The sequence below is a fragment of the Bos indicus genome, chromosome 1 (genome assembly GCF_029378745.1).
Source record: "Bos indicus isolate NIAB-ARS_2022 breed Sahiwal x Tharparkar chromosome 1, NIAB-ARS_B.indTharparkar_mat_pri_1.0, whole genome shotgun sequence".
In the NCBI taxonomy this organism is placed as follows: domain Eukaryota; kingdom Metazoa; phylum Chordata; class Mammalia; order Artiodactyla; family Bovidae; genus Bos; species Bos indicus.
This window is the reverse complement of record NC_091760.1, coordinates 46141467-46159305: the sequence shown is the minus strand read 5'-3', so window position 1 is coordinate 46159305 and position 17839 is coordinate 46141467. Positions and strand designations below refer to the sequence as shown.

The window sequence follows — 17839 nt, the reverse complement described above, 5'->3', positions numbered from 1 at the left end:
GCTGCAGTCACCGTCTGCAGTAACAATTCATATAGATTCTAAATGTCTAAACAGAGATGGTGGGTGAAACCATTTGTTCCATGTCCATCTTATGTTTTTATTTGTGATATTTTGCATAAATGAATGAATGCCAGAAATACATAGGAAAGTTTTGTTACTGCTTTCTGGTATTTTATGAGATGACAAAATTTTAACTTTCATGAGAACTATTTCTTATTTGCTCCCTCAAGCAATGTTTTAACTAGAGCTATATAATCTTGTGTGTGCGGTATTTCTTATAGCACTGGTAGAATTATACATTTTTTGCTTTGTCCTATAAAGAAGCACTTTGATTCCATTACTCTTCTCCTTAGTCAGTAGAATTCACTGTGTGCTCATATCTGAGTTATTGAGAAACAAAAAGAATAAGAAATATTGGTCCTTTTGGAAAAATAGGCCAAATAGAATATTATTAGAATGACAGGTTTTCTATTTTTTTCTATTTTTTGATACTCAATTATTTTGAGATTGTCAGGAAAAGCACTTAATTTTTCCTTATGACACATGTTTAAATTTATCTAGTTTCTTCTAGGTGAAAATACCTCTTAGACATAAGAAAACCAATATTGTCAAAAGTGGCTCACTTGGCCTGGTGCTCTGTACACTCCAGGGAATTCTCCAGGCCAGAATACTGAAGCAGGTAGCCTTTCCCTTCTCTAGGGGATCTTCCCTACCCAGGGATCAAACCCAGGTCTCCCACACTGCAGGTGGATTCTTTACCAGCTGAGCCACAAGGGAAGCCCAAGAATACTGGAGTGGCCAGCCTATCCCCTCTCCAGCAGATCTTCCCAACCCAGGAATCTAACTGGGGTCTCCTGCATTGCAGGTGGATTCTTTACCAACTGAGCTATCAGGGAAGCCCTAAGTCATATGATTGAGTGTCTATTGTAAATAGGAGAGATTCTAGTTTTTTGTTTTGTTTTGTTTTGTTTAACCTAGTAAATAGCATAATAGAAATATCTGGAAAGGAAATATATATATACATATATATATATATATAAAAGTTGTCCTTGTTCTCAGAGAAAATTGTATTACAATATAACCATCTTTTACAAAAATCAGTAAATCAAGAGAGGTTCATACTTTGCGAAGACACTAAAAGATATTAAAATGTTGATTTTAATAATTATCTGAATACTACTTAGTGGAAATAACAGCAACAAAAATTAGTGATACATGAAACAAAACAGATAAATCTCCAAAATATTTCATGAGTGCAACAAGCCTTAAATGAAAGAGTACATATTGTATGATTCTATTTAACTGAAGTCTAGAATAGGCAGAACTAATCCGTGGAGTAAAAATAGGAACAATAATTGTTTCTAGGCAGATGGGGTGGGAATGGGCTGACAAGGGATGTGAAGAAACTTTCTGGGTTGAAGAATATTCTAAATCTCAATACACGTTTGGCTTATATATATATGTCTGTGTGTGTGTGTCTGTGTGTGTGTATGATGGCATTTGAAAAGAAATCTTATACACAGTTAAGATTTATGTATTTCATTTGCATGTAAATTTTATCTCAAAAGAAAAACATAAATATCAAATTGTAGTTAATGATATGCATATTGAAGTGTTTAGGAGGACACATATTGAAGTAATACTTACTTTGAAATTCATTGAAAAGTTAGATGGATTGATGGATGGGTGAAAGTATGGAGGGATGGAAAAACATGTGGTCAAACAAGTGCAGTAGGACTTTGATCATTGACTCTTAGTGGTGGCTCTATAGATGTGCACTGCACAATTCTTATAGTTTTTCTTATGTTTGAAATTTTTATCATAGCAGCAAAGATGAGTTAACATTTTAAGTCTCTAAATATTGGTAAGATTTAAAGACATGGAATTGATGTTTTTTCTTAACATTTAAAAGTATTTTACCTTTTGTATATTAGAAATTATAATCCCCAAAAACGATACTTTGAAGAGTTTTTCTCAAAGACCAAAATATACATACAATTCTCATGACAGGAAATTTAACGTTGTGGGTGAGGTCCTTTTTCCTCCACACTGTACTGCATATCTGCTATCTCTTTCAAAAGACATTGAGCCCATTAACTTTCATTTTGATGCACAGAATTTGCAAAGAATAATGAATGGTAAAGGAAATGGCAACCCATTCCAGTGTTCTTGCCTGGGAAAACCGGTGGACAGAGAAGCCTGGCAGGCTACAGTCCAAGGAGTTCCAAGAGTTGGACACAATTTAGAGACTAAACAACAACATAAACAGTGGTTCTGAAACTTGAGTATGCGTCAGAGTTACCCAAACAGCTTGTTGAGATACGGGTTACTGCCCTGCTCCCAAGTTTCTGATTCAAGAGATGTTCATTGGAGTCTGAGAATTCGTACTTAGAACAAGTTCCCTGGTGATACTGATGCTCTAATTGAGGGGTCCCTCTTAAAGAACCCTGCCATGGAGCCTATCCTTTATTCCATCAGATGACCTATTGTTATCACTCATAATTTTAAATAGCAAGAAAATCACCTTCAGGATTTTCATGAAAATCAAGCAGAAAAAGAAAAAAAAAAATAAGGAATGAGTTTTGTTAAGTCCCTTAACCTGTTCCATTTCTTTTTTTTTTTTTTAACATGTATTAAAAATAATGATTAAGATTCTACTAGTTGTTTAAAGTGGAGATGGCAATGGCACCCCACTCCAGTACTCTTGCCTGGAAAATCCCCTGGATGGAGGAGCCTAGTGGGCTGCAGTCCATGGGGTCGAGAAGAGTCAGACATGACTGAGCGACTTCACTCTCACTTTTCACTTTCATGCATTGGAGAAGGAAATGGCAACCCACTCCGGTGTTCTTGCCTGAAGAATCCCAGGGACGGGGAGCCTGGTGGGCTGCCATCTGTGGGGTTGCACAGAGTCGGACACGACTGAAGCGACTTAGCAGCAGCAGCAGCAGCAGTTGTTTAAAGCAGTACAGAAAAAAATATTACAAAATAGGTTTTGAGATTTACTTTCTTACCTGCATTTGGCATATCCTCATGGTAGGAAAGATCCATATAGTCAAACTATGGTTTTTCCAGTAGTCATGTACAGGTGTGTGAGCTGGACCATAAAGAATGCTGAGCACTAAAGAATTCATGCTTTCAGATTGTGGTACTGGAGAAGACTCTTGAGAGTCCCTTGGACTGCAAGGAGATGAGACTTGTCAATCCTCAAGGAAATCAGTCCTGAATATACATTGGAAGGACTGATGCTGAAGCAAAAGCTCCAACACTCTGGCTACCTGATGTGAAGAGCCCATTCATTGGAAAAGCCCCTGATGCTGGGAAAGATTGAAGGCAAGAGAAGGGGATGATATAGGATGAGACAGTTAGACAGCATCACCAACTCAATGGATATGAGTTTGAGCACACTCTGGGAGATAATGAAGGACAGAGGAGCCTGACGTGCTGCAGTCCATGGGGTCACAGTCAGTCACGACTTAGTAACTGAACAACAACAACATGGCGTAAAAACTATTTTTGTAACTAGTTTAACAACAAAAGGAGCACTTCTGTTATATATTCTCTCGGTCCACCCCTTCCAACGTATCTAGAGCCACTGCACTGTAGATGCGTTGAACAAATTGTTCTAATCACAGTGCACTGAAGTAGTTGATGTATTTATGTGCCTAATTTACTAGAATGCACAGTTTTTGTGATCAGACAAGTCACGTTTGAATTGGTGTCACTAAAGCCTAGCACCTTGTCATAAGTGAATGGATAAAATGAAAAGCAGATGAGTGAAAATACTTATTTCCCCAGATTCCCCAAAGCAAATATTGATTTTATTAAGAATTTGTAGTTGTTTGAAATGAACCATGTCACTGCCGCCCTTCCCTTATGGCAAATACATGGCCATTGATTGCTTATAGTTGCTCCTCCCATCCACCCCCTGAAAAAAAGAAAATTCAGCATGCTTCAGACTTTAAAGACTAATTTTGGGAGAATTAGACCAAGGGACTGTGTGCAAGGGACAACTGTGTATGTCTCAGGATAAGATTTCTTCTTAAGTATGAGAGGTTCTTGAATTAGATGGTAGTCTATGAAAAGTAATTTTCCTTCTGGGTTGTTGATTGGGTTACAAAGTAGGTAATGAAAATTTTTGCTCCTTTGGTAAAACCATTAGCCCTGCCAAGGGGTGCTGAAATGTCAACATTGGCAGGCTCAGTCTGTCTCATTTAGTCATCCAAAGTCACCAGACGGTGAAGTATTGGCCTGAGGAATCAGTGCGCTGGGAATTCTGACCAAGGTGGAAACTGTGGTTGTTTTAGCTGAAATGGAAATCACTTACACAGACAGCTGGGCAAACAGACACAAAGTGCCCCATTAGGAAGAAAACGTTTTCCCCTTCAGATTTTGGCAAAATGGCATTTCTTTCTGAATTCAGTAGCAAACATCCTCTGTATACTTGATGACCATAATGCCTAATAAAAAGTTAACTAGCTTACACCTGGGGAGAGTTAGCTGTCTGGGAATCCTTTGAGAATGGCTTATCAAGGGAGCTTTCCAGGTGAGCTGGACTTTTTATTGCCTGAACTCTGAGGGCACCTGTTGCCTGTGGGCACATGTCCTCCAGCCAGCAGCCTCACCTCAACACATAGGAGTGAACAGGCTGCTCTGCTAGAGCTGGAGCAGAGATCACGGGATGCTCTGCTGCAAGTTTCTTGCTAACATTGATCCTGTACGTGTAAAGTCAAATCATGAGTTTATCTAAAGCCCCTAAGTCCCTGGTTTTGACAGCTGTCCATGTGGCTTATGGGACTTTAATTACAATTTTTTTCTTGCACTTTTTAAAAAATGCCATTTTCCCTTAGATTTATAAAAATCTTGCTTTATATATACATATAAACCAGGATTTTTTCAGACGTTTTCTTATATATTCTTATATTTTTATATATTTTATTGAAATACAGCTGATGCATAACATTATATAAGTTACAGGTGTACAATATAGTGATTCACAGCTTTCAAAGGTTATACTGCATTTATAGCTATTATACACTACTTGCTATATTCCCTGTGTTATACAATATGTCCTTGTGGCTTATTTTATATCGAATGGTTTGTACCTCTCAATTCCCTACCCATCTATTGCCCCTCCCTGCTTTCCTCCCCTCACTCATAACCACTAATTTGTTCCCTGTATCTGTGAGTCTACTGTTCTTTTGTTATATTTACTAGTTTGTTGTACTTTTAAGATTTCACATATAAGTGATATCATCTAGTATTTGTCTTTCTGACTTATTTAACTTAGCATAATGCACTCCAACTCTATCTGTGTTTCTGCAAATAACATTATTTTGTTCTTTTTTATGTCTGAGTAATATTCCAATGTATATGTGTGCTACATCTTTAACCATCCATCTGTTGATGGACACAGGGTACTTTCATATGTATTTTTTCTTATATTGTAAAAAACACAAGAAGGAATGCCTTCTGTTCATCTCTAAAGCTGTGTGTTATTAACTTATTGTGCTTCCCTGGTGGTTCAGAAGTAAAGAATCCACTTGTCAATGCAGGAGACACGGGTTCGATCCCTTGGTCGGGAAGATCTGCTGGAGAAGAAAATGGTGACCTAGTCCGGTATCCTTGCCTGAGAAATCTCAGGGATAGAGGTGCCTGGTGGGCTACAGTCCACGGGGCCACAAAAAGTTAGACACAACTTAGAGACTTTCAACTTAGAGACTAAACAATGTTAGTTCATCATTTCCTAAGTGCCCAGAATCTCTTTTCCTCTCGTGTTCTCATTTAGATCCCTGAGGCATCATCTGAATTGTACATATTTGGTGAACTAATTTCATTTGTAAATTAGGGTACACAACGTTCAAAGTGTTTGTAGCTGAGTCCCTGTCCTCCTTACAGGTAACCCACTACTCAAAGCCCTTCAGAAGGCAGGGAAGATAAAAACCGAAGGCATGAAGTAAGAAGACTGAGGTGGGTGAGAGCAGCTTGATGCAAACGGGAAGAGATTAGGGAATTTCAACCTGTTATCCTTATCAAATTGCCCATTTTTGTAAATCACAGTTATTTTTGCATGACCTTTGTGAATGTGGCTGCTATGAAAGGGAAAGTGGTAGTCGCTCAGTCATGTCCAACTCTTTGTGACCCCGTGGACTGTAGCCTGCCAGGCTCCTCTGTCTATGGAATTCTCCAGTGAGAATACTGGAGTGGGGAGCCATTTCCTTCTCCAGGGGATCTTCCAGACCCAGGGACTGATAGAGGGCCATAAATGACGATAGTTCGAATGGTGCCATTTAGACTTTAGCAAAGCACGACTTAGACAACTGTCAGTGGCATCCCTGTTTCTGGAGAACGTGCTGTAGAGCTCCTCTGTGTTTACTGCACACTCGCCGTTTGCAGCTTCTCAAAAAGCCTTTATTGGGCCTTGCTAAAAAGTTGGGACAGGAGTAATAGAAAATCTGTGGGATTTTGAGGAAGAATTCCAATCTGGAGATCCAGAGAGCCAGGATACCATGAGATATACAGGGTTAATAGTAGAAAGATAAGAATCTGAAAATTTCAAAGGATTTGTCTAGTATTATTCTGAGTGCTTTAAATTATAATTCTGTATACACACACCACTACCACCACCATCACCACCAAAGCAATTTAATTCCTTCTACCTATCTTGCCTGGCATGCCATCATGCACTGCAGAATAGGCCTGGGTTTTCCTGATCTCCATTGCCACCTTGCACAGACTTTTTTTTTTTTTTTTTTCTGATGGGAGGTTTTTCAAGTGTCTTGCTATTACAGTACTTGTAGAAGTAGTTTTTAAAGCACCCAATATTATTTGAATAATGAATGTGTGTTCAGTCCCGCCTGACTCTGCAACCCCATGGACTGTAGCCCACCAGGCTCCTCTGTGCATGGAATTTTCCAGGCAAGAATTTTGGAGTGGAGTGCCATTTCCTACTTAAGGGGATCTTCCTGACCCAGGGATCGAACCCAGGTCTCCTGCATTGCCGTCAGATTCTTTACCACTGCACCACCTGGGAAGTTCATTTGATTTATAACAACTTTAATCTTCATTACAGAGAAGGCAATGGCACCCCACTCCAGTACTCTTGCCTGGAAAATCCCATGGACGGAGCAGCCTGGTGGGCTGCAGTCCATGGGGTCGCTAGGAGTCGGACACGACTGAGTGACTTCACTTTCACTTTTCACTTTCATGCATTGGAGAAGGAAATGGCAACCCACTCCAGTGTTCTTGCCTGGAGAATCCCAGGGACGGGGGAGCCTGGTGGGCTGCCGTCTATGGGGTCGCACAGAGTCGGACACGACTGAAGTGACTTAGCAGCAGCAGCAGCAATCTTCATTATCCTTAAAACATTTAACTGAAGTTGCCATGCTTTTTTTGCCAACATTTCTAGTCAGATCACTGGCTTTCAGATGGTTGTAGACTGAACCATCTGAAGGTTATAGACTACAGACTACTTATTTCTATGGAAGATCAGAAACAACTGAAGACAACTAATTGCCTTGGCTACTCCTTTAACCTTGTGGCTATCACAGGAAAATTAATGTAATTCCATATGGTTTTCTTTCTTCTTCTAATATCTTTCCTTGGATCATGGTACCAAGATAGATAAGAGTCATTTGAGCACCATTGTTATGTGATACCTTTTTCACTGCCTAAGAATTAAAGTAAATATTCAATTATTGGGCTTCCCTGGTGACTCAGACAGTAAAAAGTCTACTGCAATGCAGGAGACCTGGGTTTGATCTGTGGGGCAGGAATATCCCCTGGAGAAAAGAATGGCTACCCACTCCAGTATTCTTGCTTGGAGAATTCCATGGACAGAGGAGCCTGGTGGGCCATAGTCCATGGGGTCACAAAGAGTTATGACACCAAGTCCCATGTTAAAATTATGGTTAGTATAAGTTAGCATTGTAGTTCAATTAAACACAAATTATGCCATCAGCTATGACTTGGGGGGAATCTTTTGAATATGTTTTCAGATAGTAACTTGCCCTGTTTAATACATAAACTTGAGATGTGACATCTTGATAGCTCCTTAATTAGCTTCTCTGACCATAAGGACATTGGAATGTTTCACTTGCAAGCTAACTAAGAAGAACATCGAATACATTTGAAACTTATAATTTTCAGTTCTTGGAACATAGTAATGCCTGAAAAGGACTTGCTGATTTTATATATGTACCATTTGTTGAATGCTGAATAATTATATTAAGCATCATTAAAAGTACTTTCATCAGTGCTGTAAATGGCAAGATGCTTGAAGGACCTCCCGTCAGGAGAGTCTGTATAAGGTGGTTACAAAGATGAGGAAGATTTGGCTCACTCTACAGTGACATAATGGTAGGCCAGAGAGATTCAACCATCTTGAAATGCTGTTCTATTGCTCAGTCATATCCTATTGTATGGATAATCTATAACTTGTTTAGCTTATCCATACAACTTATCCAACTTGTTTAGCTTGTCAAAATGTGATGGACATTTGGGTTGTTTCCATTTTGGTGTTGCTTTGAATATCTGCACGCAAGTCTTTGCATAAACTTATATTTTCATTCCTCCTGGTAAATACCTAGGAATGAAACTGATGGGTTATTTGGTAATCAACCAAGAGCTTTCACAAGCAGTGAAACTTTGAAATATTTGATGTTCACACTCAGAATGTTGCTCAGACAGTTCCAGTTGCTCCAAACTCTGCATAACACTTGTTACGTGCAGTCTTCATGTTTGCCATTTTTATGTATATGGTGTCTCATGGTGGTTTGAACTTGCATTTTCCTGAAGATTAAGGGTGTTGACCAGGAGTTGGTAAACTATGACCAAGGGGTCAAATCCAGCCAACTGCCTATTTTTTTACAAATACAATTTAATAGGAACACAAGTATGTCTATTTGTTTCCATAACATCTCTAGGTGCTCTAGTAGTACAACGATAGAGTTGAATAGCTGCAGTAGAGAATATCTAGCCTGCAAAGCCTAAAATGTTTACTATTTGACCCCTTTCTGGAAACATCAGACAACCCTGATGTTGTTACCTTTTCATGTGCTTGTCGTTTATCATATATCTCCTTTAGTGAGGGATGTATTCAAACCTTCTGCCATTTATTCTTAAACACTCTGTTTTCTTATTGAGTAGAAAGAATTCTTCTAAATATTCTGGATACAAGTCCTTTATTAGGTAAATGTATTGCAAATATTTTCTGCCAATCTGCAATTAGCTTTTTCTTTTTCTTGTTAGTCCTTTTAAAGTTCAAAACTAAAATTTGGCCAAGTCCATTTTATCAGTTTTTTAATCTATATGTCATATCTGAACCGATGGGAATTGACTTAATGATTTTGATGTCTTAGAAAATTTGACTTTGTACAACAAAGTAAGTGACTGAGAAAGTATACGGGTTAGCAGTGTCAATAGAATGCATGCAAAGAAAGAACATGCTGTAAGAAATATGGTTTATTATTTTAATCCTGAAACAACTTAGTCATTATTTTACTAACATCATTACTATAGCTATTCTTTTACTTAATATCTTGTGGAAATAAATTCTAATCTGATTATTCCCAAACTTGTTATTTAGTACTTTACATCGAGAGCTGGTGGCTGTGGCATTTATTGCTGCTACACTAATAGAAACTTCTTAGATGAGAAGATAACTTTTGTATTTCGAAGTTTTTCTCTTGAAATGATTTTATCAACTTGACCAACTTCATATAAACAATATATACCACATTCTAAAATTTTTTTGAAAGTGTTAAGATAACGTGAAGAGAGAGTAGACATGAAAGAATTCCTCCTACTGAATAGGTTGTGATGGTAACTCCTTTCTCACAGATCAGTGACTAGTTGTCCATGGCACTTTAGCTGGCTTACCTAAGCATGTTATGTTTGGGCTATGTTTCTTTACAGAGTTTTATTGAAACTGGCCACAGTTTAGTTCAGTCGGTCAGTTGTATCCGACTCTTTGAAACCTCTTTGAAGGAGGTTTGTACAGCAGCATGCCAGATTTCCCTGTCCATCACCAACTCCTGGAACCTACTCAAACTCATGTCCATAACATCAGTGATGCCATCCAACCATCTCATCCTCAGTCATCCCCTTCTCCTCCCGCTATCAATCTTTCCCAGCATCAGGGTCTTTTCCAGTGAGTTGGTTCTTCACATCAGGTGGCCAAAGTATTAGAGTTTCAGCTTCAGCATCAGTCCTTCCAATGAGTATTCAGGACTGATTTCCTTCAGGATTGACTTGTTGGATCTCCTTGGAGCTCCTTTCTTGTGCTCCTTATTGTCTGTGTATCCACCACAGTTCAAAAGCATCAGTGCTTCAGTGCTCAGCTTTCTTTCTTTATAGTCCAATTCTCACATCTGTACATGACTACTGAAAAAACCATAGCTTTGACTATATGGACCTTTGCTGGTAAAGTAATGACTCTGCTTTTTAATATGCTGTCTAGTTTGGTCATAGCTTTTCTTCCAAAGAGCAAGCATCTTTTAATTTCATGGCTGCAGTCACCATCTGCAGTGATTTTGGAGCCCAAGAAAATAAAGTCGGGCTATTTCTATTGTTTCCCCATCTTCTTGCCATGAAGTGATGGGACCAGATCCCATGATCTTAGTTTTCTGAATGTTGAGTTTTAAGCCAACTTTTCACTCTCCTCTTTCACTTTCATCAAGAGGCTCTTTAGTTCTTCGCTTTCTCTCATAAGGGTGGTGTTATCTGCAATCTGAGGTTATTGATATTTCTCCCAGCAATCTTGATTTCAGCTTGTGCTTCATCCAGCCTGGCATTTTGCATGATGTACTCTGCATATAAGTTAAATAAACAGGGTGACTATATACAGCCTTGATCTACTTCTTGCCCAATTAGGAACCAGTCTATTGTTCCATGTCCAGTTCTAACTGTTGCTTCTTGACCTGCATACACATTTCTCAGGAGGCAGGTCAGGTGGTCTGGTATTCTCATCTCTTTCAGAATTTTCCACAGTTTGTTGTGATCCACAGTCAAGGCTTTGGCATAGTCAATAAAGCAAAATAGATGTTTTTCTGAAACTCTCTTGCTTTTTCAATGATCCAACAAATGTTAGCAATTTAATCTCTGGTTCCTCTGCCTTTTCTAAATCCAGCCTTGAACATCTGGAAGTTCACAGTTCACATACTGTTGAAGCCTGGCTTGGAGAATTTTGAGCATTATTTTGCTAGTGTGTGAGATGAGTGCAACTGTGTGATAGTTTGAACATTCTTTGGCATTGCCTTTCTTTGGGATTGGAATGAAAACTGATCTTTTCCAGTCCTGTGGCCACTGCTGAGTTTTCCAGATTTGCTGGTACATTGAGTGCAGCACTTTCATAACATCGTCTTTTAGGATTTAAAATAGCTCAACTGAAATCCCATCACCTCCCGTAGCTTTGTTCGTAGTGATGCTTCCTAAGGCCCACTTGTCTTTGCATTCCAGGATGTCTGGCTCTAGGTGAGTAGTCACACCATCATGGTTATCTGGGTCATAAAGGTCTTTTTTGAATAGTTCTTCTGTGTATTCTTGCCACCTCTTCTTACTATCTGCTTCTGTTAGGTCCATACCATTTCTGTCCTTTATTGTGCCCATCTTTGCATGAAATCTTCCCTTCGTATCTCTAATTTTCTTAAAGAAATCTCTAGTCTTTCCCATTCTACTGTTTTCCTCTATTTCTTTGCATTGATCACTGAGGAAGGCTTTCTTATCTCTCCTTGCCAATCTTTGGAACTCTGCACTCAAATGGATATATTTTTCCTTTTCTCCTTTGCCTTTAGCTTCTCTTCTTTTCTCAGCTATTTATTAGGTCTCCTCAGACAACCATTTTGCCTTTTTGCATTTCTTTTTCTTGGGGATGGTCTTGATCACTGCCTCATGTACAATGTCAGGAACCTTAGTCCATAGTTCTTCAGGCACTCTGTCCATCAGATCTCATCCTTTGAATCTATTTCTCACTTCCACTGTATGATTATAAGGGATTTGATTTAGGTCATACCTGAATGGTCTAGCAGTTTTCCCTACTTTCTTTAATTTAAGTCTGAATTTTGCAATAAGGAGTTCATGATCCTCAGATCATGATTTTTCATGGTCAGCTCCTGGTCTTTCTTTTGCTGACTGTACAGAGCTTCTCCATCTTTGGCTACAAAGAACATAATCAATCTGGTTTTGGTATTGACCATCTGATGCTGTCCATGTGCATAAACTGGCCACAGCCACTCAGAATTCTGGGGTCAACATTAAATGCTTGCTTAGCACTTGTGCTTACGGCAAGAGCAGCCTGTCTCCTCTGGTTGATCCAAAGGGTTCTATGAACTTGTAGCGCTCTATCTTTTGTCTGATTTTCTCATTTCACTACCTTCCTTCCTGTTTTTAATGCCACAGGGCATGTATATCTCTTAAAAAGTAAAAGGGGATTAATTCTGTTTTGAAAGGCATTCTTTTTCTTTTAGAATTTCACAACCCCATTTGGAATACATAGAGATACCCTAGGGTGTTGTGGAGGATTAGAAACAGCTGTCATAGATCCAAAGTTCTACTTTGCCAACATGCAATCTTTTTCTCTTCCAGCCATTCTAGTATTGCTTTCCTGAAACGCTCACATTCTTCATTTTATCTCACTCTTAATTAGTATATGTTTTGTTTCTCATTTAAGATGCAATAAAATGTTCTTACAGTACTCATTTCTCTGTATTCCTGGGCAATATATATGCCATTTATGAATGCGAAGAGTTGACTCATTGGAAAAGACTCTGATGCTGGGAGGGATTGGGGGCAGGAGGAGAAGGGGACGGCAGAGGATGAGATGGCTGGATGGCATCACTGACTCGATGGACATGAGTCTGGGTGAACTCTGGGGGTTGGTGATGGACAGGGAGGCCTGGCGTGCTGCGATTCATGGGGTTGCAAAGAGTCGGACACGACTGAGCGACTGAACTGAACTGAACTGAACTATGACTGTTTTCTTAGTTGAGCTTGTATCATGTTGTACTTTTTATTATTATTATCTCTATTTATATCATTCACCTGAGCTCTTCATGCTAACTTTTGAAAGATAAAAGTTATTACATGACTAGTGTTCCAGACCTTTAAGCCAGAGTTATGCAGAGTGAAGATAAATTTATCAAAGGTTAAAAATTATTATAGGATGCACTGAGAATTACCTAAAATACCAGGGAAATTTTTTAAGCATGTAAACTCAAATATTAGTCCAAACATTCATTTGAAGGGACACTTGAGAAAATTATTCAAATGAAAAGGACAAAATATTGCTTAACCATTTTGTTGAGCTCTAAAAGGGTCAGTGGGGTCATAACTGAGTGAGAAAATGGGGTGTTTGGAGAATCCATGCTGGGTGGCAATGTGAGCATAGCTGTAGGGCCAAGGTCTTGTATGCATTGAAGAATATGAGAAGATTTATACTAGGCAAAGACAAATGAGAGATTTTGAGAAGGAACAGATAATAATGACCTAGTCAATTCTACTCAATACACTATCATGACCTATATGGAAAAAAGAATCTAAAAAGAGTGTACATATCTCTATGTATAACTGATTCATTTTGCTATATACTTGAAACTAACACAACATTGTAAATCAACTATACTTCAATAAAAAAATTTTTTTAAAGACTGTATTCATACATAGCAAGATAATGAAGGAATTTGAGTTCCTAGTTCCCATAAGGAACTGGGAAGAGAGTCTCAAAATATGAAGTTTGTGGTGCTGTTTTCAGAATAGATTTGTTTGTGTGCTTTTTTCTTTCTCAGGAGCTTTAAAAGTTTAGCTCTAGAGTGTAGTATGAGTTGGAATTTTGGAGAAAGTAAGTTAGATAAATGCCAATTAACTTTAAAAGTTACATGGTGTTGATGTATTTATTGACATGAATTATTAGCAAAAGGGAGAAAGACTGGAGTTATGAAAATGCTGGGCAGAGGAAGCAATAACATTTCCACTTTTGTTAGTAATTCTGTTTACAGCCTTCCTTTTTTCTCATTTGGGGCAGCCATCCTTCCCACTTCCCAAGGGGAGGAATAACATGGTACATCTGTGAGCAAAGGTCTAATGTGATGATGTTGTGACTCTTGGCTCTTAGCCTAACAAGAGTGCAGCCAAAGTACATAAAGATTCCTAATCTCTTCTTCCCAACAAGGTGTTGGAAACAGGCCAGCTGGTTTTTTGATTTATCATGAGACATGATAACCTTATAAGGTAGCAGAGTATGTGTTTGATTTAGATTTGTTCCATTCCACTGAGCAAGATGGACAACTGTAGAGTTCATCTACGCATATAACTAAGACGGGGAAAATTGGCTTGGCCAAAATCTGTGTTATACATGTGAGATTATCTATCTATCTATATCACCTTGTCAAAATCTTGTGAAGTTAGGAGAAAACATTAGCAGTTAGCATCAATTTGAACATTACAGTATGGGGATTAGCTACTTTGTACGCAACCGAGTCATGATAAAATTCTTAGCAAAAATGAGAGCATGGAAGCATACATTATTATATTGGGAATATATAATATTCCATTGGGAATTTGCTGTATGACTCAGGGAACTCAAATTGGGGCTGTGTAACAACCTAGAGGGGTGGGATTGGGAGGGAGGTGGGAGGGAGATTCAAGAGGGAGGGGACATAGGTATACCTGTGGTTGATTCATGTTGGTATTTGGCAGAAACCAACACAATACTGTAAAGCAGTTTTCCTTCAATTAAAAATAAATTAAAAAAAAAAAAAAAAAAACCACACAACTGAGAGCAGAAAATCCAGCCTAGTGAGAACCTAAGATGTGGTTTTGACCCTGCACTTAACCAGCTGAGTGATGGAGGTGTGGCCACCCTGTCACGTGTGTGGTAAGAGAACTGGATGAGGTGAGCTGGGGATGGTCTTCCTCAGACTTTTGGATAAACCACTCAGTATCTCTGGGTTTCAATTTTGCTGCAAATGTAGGAATAGCAATCAGAGAACCAAGAAACTGTAGAAATTTCATCAAATTTTGGTGAAGTACAAAGTACTAGACACATGCCTGGATATAGTAGTACCAGCTACTGAAGTAAGAGTGGTTCCCATCGCCTGGTCGGTCTCCAAGAGGGAGCTGTTTTTATTTCTTCAGAGGCCTGAAGGAAGGCTTCTGTGTGGCTATATTGGGGTGGCTCAGGATGATTTTTGAGTGGAGTAATGTAAATTTAGTGTGATAGATTCAGGAAATCCATGGTATTTAGAGTGCTGACTGCTATACATACAAGTCTTTGATTAATGAGAAATGGACTGTGAATTATTAGGTAAGTAAATACAGTCTTCCCAATAGGTAAAGTATTTTAAAAATGTAAAATCCCAGTGAAATAATGAAAGAAAATAATTGAGGTCCGCAATCTCTCATCTAAAATTCTCAGTCAGACATACTTTGGAATTCAGAAAAATCTTTGGATTTTGGTATTGTACTAGGATGCCTAGACCATGTATTAAGTAACCTCTTTGGTGGGGTCTTGATCAGCACCCTTTAATTAAGCACATTTAATTATAAGATTAAAATTTCTACAATTAGAACCTAGAAAAATAGTACAGATGAACTTATTTGCAAAGCAGAAGCAGAGACACAGATGTGGAAAACAAACATATAGTTGCCAAGAGGGAAAGGGAGGGTGGGATGAATTGGGAGACTGGAATTGACCTATACACACTACTATATATAAAATAGATAACTAATGAGAACCTACTGTGTAGCACAAGGAACTCTACTGCATGCTCTGAGGGGACCTAAGTGGGGAGGGAATCTAAAAAGTGTGGGTATGTCTGTGTATAACTGATTCACATTGTAATACAGCAGAAACTAATGTATGGTTGTAAAACAACAATGTTTGTTTTATATCACACTGACTGTACAGTGAGATTAAAGAAGGACTATGTGGCTTCATAACAGTTCAGGTTGAGTTTTGTTGCCAAATTTATTTGACGTGAACTTACAAAAACCTAACAATGCCTTTCTTAGGATTTCTAAACTGTGACGAAAGGGTTTTGGATGGACCTGATTAAGTAACCAATTATTGACCAATTACTGTGTATCAGCTTTAAGATAGTGCCATTTGCACTAACCTTTGTCAGCAATCTGTCAAAGTAGACATCATTATCCATTATCCATAATTTATAAATCAGGAAACAAGACAAGCACAGGTTAGTGATCAGCCAGAGGCACCATGGACAGTATGTGGCAGAAGTGGTTTGAACCCAGCTTCTTCTGGCCCCAAAGACAAGACACAGTGCTGTTTCCTTACTGTTTGGTCAAGACGTTTGTTTAGTATGACTGTCTGTCCCTGTTGCTTAGTAGTTCAAAAATAATAATATTACTGCCTTGAAAACATGGGATTTCCCTCCTTACTCTGCTGTCTCTCTAGGGAAGTTCATCCAGTGATCATTTATAAACTAATGACACTCAGAAGGATCTGGGCCCACTTTCTGAGCATCACTTTTAGTCACCTTACTGTTGGACATTTCCATGGAGTTGTCTCACTGACCCAGCAATCTCCAAACAGAACTAATGATCTTTTCTCTCTACCCTGCTCCTTTTAGAAAATCTACTCCACCGTCTCAGTTACTCCTAAACCAAAACTTATGCACCTCCCTCCCTTTCCAACTCTATTAACCTCCCTCCCTTTCCAACTCTATTAATCACTAAGTCCTATGGGGTTACGGCTAGAGACCAGCACTGAGGGGCTGGGGGTTTCAAAGTGTGGTAATTTAATTTACCAGTAAGAAATTTCAGATCCTTTTTACCAGACAGTACTTGGTATTCTGGTGGTGGTGGTTTAGTCAGTCATGTACGACTATTGTGACCCCATGGACTGTTGCCCGCCAGGTTCCTCTGTCCATAGGATTCTCCAGGCAAGAAAACTGGAGGGGGTTGCCATTTCCTCCTCCAGGGGATCTTCCCAACCCAGGGATCGAACCCTGGTCTCCAGCATTGCAGGCAGATTCTTTACCGACTGAGCCACCAGGGAAGCCCATTTTGTATTCTAGACTGCTTTATATGTTATTGTCTGTTTATTTTGGTCTCAAAATTACCTGTGTTTTAGCTATTTAGGTGGATGTGCTGTTATCCTTAGTCGCTAGATATCATGCTTTCCAGTAACAAGGCCTCTCACCACTAACCTTTGCTCCAAATTTGTCTTGGGATGCTAAAGAGGTAAAGTAACAGCCACCGATATTTTCATTCCCATCTCTAGGTAAAAGGCCAAACCTGAAGGTCCACATCAATACCACAAGTGACTCCATCTTCTTGAAGTTCCTGCGTCCAAGTCCTAATGTAAAACTGGAAGGTTTTCTCCTGGGATATGGCAGTAACTTATCACCAAACCAGTACTTCCCTCTTCCTGCCGAAGGGAAATACACTGAGGCCATAGTCGGTAAGATGTTTGGGTTTCAGGCATAGGAAGAAGAGGTAACAGGTAATGCGTGTTACATGGTACATAAATCCTGAAGCATCATTTTTTTTTTCTATATCCTCAGCTGAACCAAATGACATAAATACAAAACATCAAAATTCTTGTAACCCGTAGCACAATTCTTTACATCAAAAAGTATGTAATACTGCAGAAATAATCATTGCCATTATACAATTCCTGACCATATAACTAAGCTTGGATAGGGAAAAAATAGTTAAAATAACTGGGCTTAAATCTCTGTAACATAGCTTGTTTATGTGGATTAATTTTCCTTCCTGCTGTGTCTTTACTTTCTTCTGGTAGAAAATATCAACTTCAGCTTTCTGGGTGTCTCTGCATGACAAACTACCTTTAAAAAGAAAAGACAAAGCATTAATATTACATTAA

The 17839-nt window shown here is 38.8% G+C and overlaps 1 protein-coding gene across 20 annotated transcripts in view; it reads left to right on the top strand.

Moving 5' to 3' along the window:
* ABI3BP (ABI family member 3 binding protein) overlaps positions 1-17839 on the top strand; it is a 293142-nt gene that overhangs the window by 63381 nt on the left and 211922 nt on the right. For all 20 annotated transcript variants that reach the window (XM_070787117.1, XM_070787118.1, XM_070787116.1 and 17 more), the window contains exon 2: positions 17234-17413. In XM_070787117.1, coding sequence (XP_070643218.1) covers positions 17234-17413 — 180 coding nt within the window. The remainder of the gene's footprint in view (positions 1-17233; positions 17414-17839) is intronic.